Here is a 10,967-nt window from a genome sequence, read left to right as displayed (position 1 = left end):
ATATATATATATATAGCAAGGGGGGAAATTAAGAAATGTTAGAAATTTTTAATGACAATGAGTTTTAACGCGCAGTACCGAAAGGGTCGAAACGAAAAACGTATGAATACTCGCAAAAAATTCCAACAGAACAACGTTATTATCAAACAATTTCTCTTTTTCTCGATTTGTTAAAAAAAAGAACTTGGTGACGACTTTGCACTCTCAAATTTGCACTTTTAAAGTTCTTTTCGAATAGTTTCGATTTACTGTAATTTCGATGTACTGTTCGTATGATACTGTAGCATATATCATATGATATATAGTTTCCTACACGATGAACGTTATAAGTATAATACGACAGTCGGATAATTATTAATAATATTAAAAGAAACACGGTAGTGACACGATGCGCTTATTGCTGTACTTTTTTAGTCATTCACACGTATTCGTATTGTAGACATCATTCTTGCTATGCGAAACAATTGTATCGTGCTTTAGTCGAGGTTATTTACTATACTTTGTATCATACATCATCTTTCCTTCTGAGATTCTTTTTTTTTTTCTCTCTCTCTCTCAACCCCTTTTCTCTCTGTTCCTTTTTTTTTTCTTTTTGTAACGAGGAAATAAAAATCATAAAATTCGTATTCGCACTCTATCCCCTTCATACTTCAGTATATTATTAATCCATCCTGTGGGCAGAAATTTTTTTTTTTTTTTTTTTTTTAAAACAAAGCAACTTTTAGGTATGTACATTATACATTGCAAACGTGTGTGCATTAACGATTAATAGCATCCGTGCTTTAATGCTTCGTCGACTAATTGGAAAAATTAATATTCTATTTGCCATTTCTTAAAGCGAATTTAAAAAATGATAATAACATTTTTATGCAGATTAGAATTTTTACACGGGTAACATTAAAATTTTAAACGCGATGATTTCTCTTACTCTTAATAATAAATTAACGAGTTAATTTATATAATCTTGTGATAAATATTTTAAATTTTCTTAGTTTTCTTATTTTAAATTTGTAAATCTCATTTACAAATTTCTTACATTGATAAATAGAGATAAATAGGAAATATCGTTAAATAAAAATTCGTCTAATATTTCGAATTAAAATAATTGAAAAGAAAAAAATAGGTAAAAAAAAAGAGATTAATTTCACGCTTATCTTATTTTCTAATATCATATTTTTCAGCGAATAATATCATAAATCCACTAACAACGTACAAAGAAAAAAAAAACATTAACTTTTTCTCAAGGTTCTTGTGCAGCAGAACATCTCATCATCGCCATTTTATTCAAAACACGCGACTGATAACAATTGTATTAACCTCATAACACATTTTATATCTCATTCTCGCTGTGGAATCGCTCTAAAAATCACGTAATCGAAAAATTTATTATCGATAAAAATAAAAAGCATAGTAAAAATTATTAATTATCTCTATTACATTAAAATTACATGATTTTTAGATATATATATATAATTATTATTATTATTATATTCATCGATAATTCTCACATCCATCTTCATCAATTGATGAGTACATAAGAAACTGTACCCAAATTGTCGCATCTGTTCATTAACATAAACATTAATTTCCTTTCTTCTTTTAATCTTCAGGTGATGGTGACCAACGTTACGTCTCTGTTGAAAACGGTGAAGGCGGTGGAAGATGAGCACACTCGTGGCACCAGGGCTTTGGAATCGACGATCGAGGCCATTGCTCAAGAGATCCGCGCGTTGAACACCCAAGAGATCCAAAAAACGAACGTGACTCCTGAAGATCTCGTTCGTTGCACGAAAAGCATCACGATGTCGACTGCGAAGGCGGTGGCTGCAGGAAACAGTTGTAAACAGGATGACATAATCGCAGCTGCGAACATGGGACGGAAGGCCATTAGCGACATGCTGACAATTTGCAAAGGAGCCGCGTATAATTGCGCTGAAACGGCCGAGTTGCGAGACAGAACGCTCCAAGCTGGCCACGATGTCGCTATTAATTATAGAGAATTGTTGCAAGCCATCCTTCAAATTGCGTCAAGATCCGGTGACGCGAAGCACACCCTGCCACCGATTAGTAGAAAGATAGCTCAAAGCGTCACCGAATTGGTAGCCGTTGCTGAATTGCTGAAGGGCAATGATTGGGTGGATCCCGACGATCCGACGGTCATTGCCGAAAATGAATTGTTGGGGGCTGCTGCCAGCATCGATGCTGCTGCAAAGAAGCTCGCCAGCTTGAGACCTAGAAGGAGTATACAGGTGAGTTTTGTTTTAAGATGTTATTGGAAAGACAGAATTATTCATTTGAGAAACACACATAATACGAAACAAATCCTGTAAAAGCCTAAACAAGTCGTCTGGTTTCCGTAAGATATGTTTGATATTCTTGGTTGTTTTTTAAAGAATCGACCAGGAATCAAACATATTATTATGGTGGTCAGAAAAATCGTCGAATATTCGTTGATGGTAAGATAATATTTAATTATTCAGGTATCATCGATATTTAATAGCGTTCAATTCGTGTAATGTTAACCAACTTCTTCTATATGTTTCGTTTTCTCTCTTGCAGGAGGCAAACGAAGACATGAACTTCGATGAAATGATCCTCGAGGCGGCCAAATCAATCGCTGCCGCAACATCAGCGCTTATAAAAGCGGCCAGTGCCGCTCAAAGAGAATTAATAGCAACGGGGAAAGTATCTCGAACACCTTTGACCAGTTCTGACGACGGCCAATGGTCCGAAGGATTAATTTCTGCCGCGAGAATGGTCGCAGCAGCGACTCACAGCCTCGTGGAATCGGCAAACGCTTTGGTACAGGGCGTCAGCTCCGAGGAGAAATTGATTTCCAGCGCGAAACAAGTAGCTAGCAGCACGGCACAGTTGTTGGTCGCTTGTAAAGTAAAGGCAGATCCGGACAGCGACAGCACAAAGCGTTTGCAAGCAGCTGGAAATGCTGTGAAACGCGCTACAGACAACTTGGTGCGAGCAGCTCAACAGGCTATTCAGCAAGAAGAGGACAGATCATTGATTCTGAACCGCAGAATGGTGGGTGGTATCGCTCAGGAGATAAATGCCAGATCAGAGGTTCTGCGTATTGAGAGAGAACTGGAGGAAGCTAGAGGAAGACTCACCGCTATACGACAGGCCAAGTATAAAAATCGGCCAGACTTGGCTGACACTGACACAGAACCTGAACAGAGCGGCTATGAGAGCTACACAACCAGATACGAGACCAGATCTTATGAGACTCAATCACAGATGAGTTATAGTATGTATCAACATCATTCTACATCGCACAATATTAGCCAACTTTCTATGGATAGACAGACTCTGGTCAGTCCAGAGAAGGTTCACTCTACGCAGAGTACATTAGAGAAGAAAAATATAAATTTAAATCAATATTAATGCCAATTCATTGAAAAAGAAATTAGATTTTGTTAAGGAGAATCGTACGACTTGCGTTTAAAAGTAATTAATCATGAAGTTTTGTAATGGAATTTTGATCGTATTTCGAATACTCCAAACAATAGATTGTGAATACGATTGTGGAACATATTCGATGAATATTCAAATTTCTACATTCGAAAGCAATATTATTAAATTTACGTCCATAAATATGAAACATATTCAAAGAGAAATATATTCGAATGGCAAGAAATATTCGAAAATTCAGAATTTTCTAAATATTATCACTTTTGTTATCTCGATACATCAAAATAATAATGATAGAATTGCATTAGTCTATGATAATCTTTGCGATGATACGATAGAAAAGTGCCCTTAGCTAGAATTAACTGTATGCTTTCGCAATTAGATTTTATAAGAATAATTCTTGATTCGACTATAACCGTCCATCTTTTCCACGAACTTATCAATTTAACACGAACAATGGTTGGAGAAAATTGCAAAGCACATTTTTCTACACATTTTTTGTTTCGACGATTTTTACTACTTTGATAAAATATTTACTTTTGCTCTTCCTTTTGAGATAATTTTTTGAGAAAAAAATATGCAATTGAACGCAAATTTACACAAGAATATTTATATTTACATTCTCGAGGAAGAGTTTAATGGATTTAAGATAATTTCATAGAATCTGCACTTTTTAAAATATATATTTATATTTAACTATTAAGAGAATAATCATACAAGATCAGAGGAAGAAAGATGTTTCTTTGAATCGATGTTTCTTTTTTTATTCTTTGGTTTTCTAGACAAACGATTTAATAGTCGTTATACACCTGATTTAATTTAGATCTAATTTATCATAATTTTAAGTTTAAGATCACAGATTAACAAGAAAAGCAACATATCATTTAATTTTATTAATTTTCCGACAATGTGTGGTCTAATCCCACAGAGTCTTCACCTGTTTTCCCTTAACATTTTCCGTTTTTCTTGGGATTAACATTATTATTTAAGTCTTTGTTCATTCTGACAATTAGTAATCGTTACTTGAACTTATGTTTCTTCATTACCTTTCTTTATTGTCTTTCTTACATTATCTTTTACTCGTTGCTCATCATATACGATGGCTTGATAATTTGGTGGTTATTTTTTACACTTTAATAAGAGATTTGATCATCAGCTTTTTTAAATCTAACACAACATAACAAAACGTAACACAAAGATTTGTAAAATCTTATGTATCGCCAAATCTTGCACATGAGTACTACGTAGGATAATTCTAAGTTTCAAGTAGATTTTAACAAATTTTAATGCGAGCAAATTTGAATAGGAAAAGATATATAAATGAGATATATATTGGATAGTTAAATGAAAAGACTATCTTTTTTATCTTTTTTCTTCTTATATATATATATTTTTTTTTTATAAAAGCGGTACAAATACAACAAATGTTAAATTATTTACTACATTTTTTTTCTTCATAAAATTGTGCAATTGTAAAATATTTAAAAAAAAAAGTGTCATACAATAATTTGTATGATTTATTCATTTAATTTTAATGAATAGATGATTGCACATAATTTCATTCTTTTCTTATTGTTGGATTTTTTAAAGATAAAAATCTCTATTTCTCAAGAAATTTAGATATTAAGTTAGAGTTAAATAGTAACTATATTTTATGATGTGAAAATTATTTTTCATTAAATTAAATCATAAAGTTTTTTTAATTTTTAGAATCATCTTGTATCATATTAAATGCAATTAACAATAACAAATAAAATAGCAATAGAATAAAATTAGATAAAATAACTAAAAGAACAAATAACTGCTGAACATATAAAAAACATTATAACAAAAATTGGACAAAATATTTATCGTGAAACGTCCTAGAATAGATCATTTATTTTTGTTACTGCGAAGATTAAGCTTTTTTGACAAGAAAAAGAAAAAAATAATATAAACACCGTAATGAAAATTAATATAAAAGTTATGCACATTTAAAGAGGCTTGATTAAAGTATAATTATAATATATATATATATAGATATTTTAATGAAATTTGTATAAAAATGCCAATAATCTTTTATAAAAGTGAAGTATATGTTAAAAAAGAATTTTAAATAGAAAATATATTTGTGCTTTTAATTAAAAGTCATAATTAGAAACAAAATCTTTAATTCTCTTGAAATTAAACACGAATTATGATTTTTATTAAATATAATTAATTCAATTATATGGATATTGTATCATTCAATATCATGGAATCATTGTCGAATTAAAATAAGCATTTGTAAAAAATTTTTTCTTTTTCAATTTTAGATTTATATATAAAAGATCACTTTATACACGAGAAATATATCAATTTTATACGTTTTTACAAATTTTGAACAATTTTATATATTGGAATTTATATAACAGCTCTATTACTTCTAAGCATTTTACTTCTAAGTAATTTCTTTATATATTTTTTTCTTGATCATGTGTTTGAACTTGAGAAGAAAAGTAATTCGATTTAGATAGAGGAAAGAAAAGAAGATGTTTCAAAGCGTGAAAAAAATATTCTTGAAAATTGATTGGAAGGTCTGCACAGACCTGTTCCAAGTGATTGATTAGTGCAATTATCGTTAGTCTTTCGAAGCTAAGTGAAGAATTTGTACATAGATGTTAGATAAATATTTCGCGTAAAAAGGAAAGAAAAAGATTTGACGAATCCATAAATGGTGAAAAAGAAAAAGTGCCTGAGTCTAATGAGCTGCCGCTTTTTTTCACGTGCTACGTAGAGAAATTCGTAAGATTTTCGTATATTACCAAAAATATCAGATGCTTTACTAATGTTCGATAGCATGATTGCAAAAAAAAAAAAAAAAAAGAAAAAAAAAAAAAAAAGGAAAAAAAGAGAAACGAAGATCCCTTTGTACGAAAAAACAAACATTCTCAGAGGAAAAAAAAAAAAAAAAAGAAAAAAAAGAAAAAAAGAAAAAAAAGGAAAAAAAGAGAAACGAAGATCCCTTTGTACGAAAAAACAAACATTCTCAGAGGAAAAAAAAAAAAAAAAAGAAAAAAAAGAAAAAAAGAAAAAAAAGGAAAAAAAGAGAAACGAAGATCCCTTTGTACGAAAAAACAAACATTCTCAGAGGAAAAAAAAAAAAAAAAAGAAAAAAAAGAAAAAAAGAAAAAAAAGGAAAAAAAGAGAAACGAAGATCCCTTTGTACGAAAAAACAAACATTCTCAGAGGAAAAAAAAAAAAAAAAGAAAAAGAAAAAAGCGAGGAGACAGATTTCTTATTATTATTGTTAAATACTTTTTTTTTTCAAAGGGATCTATATACAAGTATAATAAAATAAATATATATGTATATGTATATACATTATTGCATTTAGTGTTATATATTTTCAAAACGATCGCCAATCGTATTTTTATTTTATATACATATATACTTATAGAGTGCCATGATATATAGAAAATTAAATATTATATAAATACAAATAATAAACCTGGAGGAAATGATAGATAATTCTCTATATATTATTATGTATTAAATATGTATATGTCATTAAGATGTTAAAAAAGGAAGAAAGCGCAGAGAAAGAGAGAGAGAGAGAGAGAAAGAGAGACGGTTTTTACAAATTTTAAAACACTTTGTATTCATTGTTTTTTGACAATCCAGATTTATATACAGGATATTTTTAATCCATTGTATTTAATACAATTAATACGATTAAATCTTATCGTGGAATGTTATACGAGTTGTAATATTATATTATATTATTATATTAGATATATTATTGGTTTATTATTATTATTATTATTATTATTATTATTATTATTAATATTATTATTATTATTATTAATTACAATGTACGTACAGCTACGAGATGATTATGACGATGAATATTGTTTTATTATAATTATATTACAACGACTATTCTCGAATGTAGGTATTAGCCCTAATTATATTAAAAAATAATAAAGAGTTTCTAACATTTCATTGTCGTGGATCATTGGAAACTGTGTGTTTCCATTTCTTTATCATTATTTGTGTAATGAATGACAAAAGTGCGATATGTATGTATGATTTTAATTCTTTAAGTCCTTACGATACTTACTCGTGAAACTATAAATATTCTATAGAATTTGATTGCAATATAGAAAAATTATACATAAAAATATTCAGAACATTTATTTCTCGAATAATTTTCGAATATTTGATACAAAAATTTGGTAAAAAAAAAAAAGAAAAAAAATACGTAAATCAGGACTTAAAGAATTTAACAGGGTATTTAAATTATTTAATTGGATTATTTAATTATTCTGTGAAATCATTTGTGAACAATTAAAAAAGTTGATGCGAAATATACTCAATAATGTGGATTGAAACGATATAAGATATTTGATGATATTATGATTTCACGATTTGTTACGAGGTAGTTGAATAATAAGCGACGACAATGATATTTCCGATGTGTTAAAAGTCTTCAATTTTAAAAAAAAGTTTTAAATTATTTCTTTAAGAGATATTCGATGACTAGTTTTTAGCGAGTGCCTTGTCCAACGCTTTTGTTATAAACCTTGGAAGAATAAATGCTGCTCGATGCACTTGATCATTATAGTATTTCATGTTCATCTGGTCAAGCTCGGTGTCGTTGAAAACTTTTGTTGGCTCTTTGAAATTCGTTTCCTGAAATATACATATATTTATGTTTAATCTCACACTTGAAGATATATCATTGTGTGAAGAAATAAAATTATATATATTAAGAAAAATATAGGAAAAAGTAAAGAAGTATAGTAAAGAGAAAAAATTGAAATGTGAATTTACAGGATTTAATCCCCCGAGCACGAATCCAATTTGACCTGTAGGGTAGGTAGGCACGGAAACAACACCATAAGATGCAACCGGAAATAAAGATTTACAACGTTGTAACGTTTGTGTCACGTGATCGAGATTTAACCATGCAGTTCCCGCTTGACTGCAAACGATTCCACCTGGTTTCAATGCACTTTTCATCAGATTAAAGTATGATTCTTGAAATAGACACTCTGCCGGACCTATTAAATTAATAAACATTTTTCATCTCGTTTTTATCAACGAAAATTTCATTCGCACAAAAAAAATGTTTGTATCATATTTCTTATTTTATGAAATGTATCATTCACATAAATCTTCCATTTACAAATATGATATTTGATAATGTATTAATTTTATATTTAATAATATTTATTCATTGACATTCGATGACACGTGTTCACGTGTTCATAATATATTTTTAATTATAAGAAATCTACTTACCGACTGGGTCACTGCTATCGGTGATTATAACGTCAAATTGCCCACTATGTTGCTTCAAGAATTGAAAACCATCGCCTATGTTAAGCGTGACTTTAGGATGATCCAGTCCGACACCCATCGAGGGCAAGTACTTTTTCGATACCTCCAACACTTTTGGGTCGATTTCCACTTGCACGATCCGTTCTACCTGTGGATGTTTGGCTACCTCACGAGCAACTCCGCCATCTCCACCTCCAACTATCAAAACCTGACAAAAATAGAAACGCAAAGGAGGATAATGGGCTTGTTACAATTTTTAATTTTAATTTTAATTGAAATAAAGAAAAAAAAACACTAGAATAATTAAGAATAATTAAAAAGAATGTATAAAAAGTACTATAAGAAGATAATATAATATTAGAGATTCTTGTTTTTAAAATATTTGATCCACATAGAAACTTACAGTTTTTGGATTTGGATGGCTGCACAATGGTAGGAAAGCAATCATCTCCTGATACGAAAACTCGTCTCTCTCCGTGCATTGAATGATACCATCTAAAATTAGGGTCCTTCCATGTGATTTCCTGTATACGTGTAATTAAAACAAGTTCCTTTTGAAATAATGACAAATCACTAACTTACTTCAACTTCAATTCCTTTCTGCTTTCTTTTTTTCTATTTTTAGAATTCATATATTTTCATTAATATTTTTCTTAACAAAAAAAAAAAAAAAGATAAAGAAATTATAGCATTCAAAAATATATATATCCATATAATTACTTTTAAATTATTAAATTGTAAATTAATTTTATAAAAACATTCACACATTATTAGAATAAAAATATTGAAAATATCGATAACATAGAAAAAATAAATTTTGATATATCTTTATTTTTTTAAATTTTAATTTCGATATATTCCTTTTCCAATATCACATTTCCAATCATATTTCAAAGCAATCCTTTAATTTCCTCTAATTATTTTATTTAAGCAAGAACCCCAAAGGAAAATAAGTAAATGCGCAATATTTACGTTTCGAGCACCATCACGTCCTGATACTGCGATCGTTCTCGATGGAGTACCTTGACGACCTCGAGGGACAATGATACACCTGGCCACAGATCGTTAATTTCACTGAACCATCCAGGTTTGATCGCATCCATTTCTCTTTTTCCGCCTCTTGTTCTCGGTTTACCACACCGGTGTCCGTTCACGGTTTCGAGATTCAACTGGAAGTAGACACCGTCGGTCGGTTAATCGTGGACGAGGAAAATAAAAGTGCTAACTTTTTTATGCGGCCAAACATGTTTCCCTACGACACGGATCGCCACTTCCACTACAACTCCGGAGCGGGTAACTTGAAAGAAGAAATGGCGAAACTCGTTTGTCACTCGTGTATTCGTGCTGCTAGTATCCAGCTGTTGACCCGGTATATAGCTTGCTTTATACGTGTTGTTGTTTGTCACGTTATTAACCTTTTCCCCGAAAAAAAACAGTTTTTGTTGTGAATGGATGAAAAGGAGTTGTTGTTAATGCAAAGGGAAATAATCGTGTGAAGATTTGAATACTTATTGTTAAGCGGTTAAATGTAAAAATTATATGCGATGATATTCTAAAAGAAAAGTGTGAGAGACAAGTGTAAGAAGAAAGAAGTAATTCTTTGAAATTTAATTGCTTTAAATGGTTTTAATTATTATTGATATTATTGATTTTAATTTATGTGTCATCTGATCGTTTAAAGAAAATAATTTTATATTATAAATTTAAGTAAATTTGATTATTTGGAAAACGTTTGACAAATAAACATTATATCAGGTGTCTTAAGCATTATGTCTTATAAAGTAGAAAGCCACGTGTATAAATGTAAACATTCGACTATTAATTAGCAGTTGAAGAATTCAGATAATAAACACAATTCAAAAATTTTGGATCATAGTTTTAGTTTTATTAATTTTCGATTAATTTTTCTTATCAACTTGAAATTAATAGTACAAATTCTTGATTTCTTTCTTGATTATGTATAAACATTCGATTTTGTTTTTTTATGAAATAGTATATTCTAAATTATTGAAACTTAATGTATAAATATCACATGTATTATTTAATCACGTGTATTTAGCTAAGTCCTTCTTAATTCTAGTACAATTTAACGATAAAAACAAGTTTCTTCTCTCCTTTTTTTCATTCATAATTTTATTAATTTTTAGCGAAGCACAATTTTTATTATATTTAATTTTTATAAACTATATTTAAAATTATATTTAACATATTCGATATTCATTTTTATTTATTTATTTTAT

At 29.6% G+C, this 10,967-nt stretch overlaps 1 protein-coding gene across 7 annotated transcripts in view; it reads right to left on the bottom strand.

Moving 5' to 3' along the window:
• Positions 1-7,015: 7,015 nt before the first annotated feature.
• LOC102678727 (spermidine synthase) overlaps positions 7,016-10,967 on the bottom strand; it is a 4,899-nt gene continuing 947 nt past the window's right edge. For 4 of the 7 annotated variants that reach the window (XM_006619589.2, XM_006619588.2, XM_006619587.2 and 1 more), the window contains exons 2-6: positions 9,700-9,896; positions 9,131-9,251; positions 8,689-8,935; positions 8,218-8,447; positions 7,016-8,076 (exon numbers count right to left, since the gene is read on the bottom strand). In XM_006619589.2, the coding sequence (XP_006619652.1) occupies positions 7,924-8,076; positions 8,218-8,447; positions 8,689-8,935; positions 9,131-9,251; positions 9,700-9,830 (882 nt within the window). In that variant the 5' untranslated portion in view covers positions 9,831-9,896 and the 3' untranslated portion in view covers positions 7,016-7,923. Of the gene's footprint in view, positions 8,077-8,217; positions 8,448-8,688; positions 8,936-9,130; positions 9,252-9,699; positions 10,297-10,967 lie in introns of those variants that run through there. The other 3 variants (XM_031512367.1, XM_031512369.1, XM_006619590.2) reach the window with 3 other exon arrangements.

The sequence above is a fragment of the Apis dorsata genome, unplaced genomic scaffold (genome assembly GCF_000469605.1).
Source record: "Apis dorsata unplaced genomic scaffold, Apis dorsata 1.3 scaffold_425, whole genome shotgun sequence".
In the NCBI taxonomy this organism is placed as follows: Eukaryota; Metazoa; Arthropoda; class Insecta; order Hymenoptera; family Apidae; genus Apis; species Apis dorsata.
This window is presented reverse-complemented; position numbering and strand designations above follow the sequence as displayed.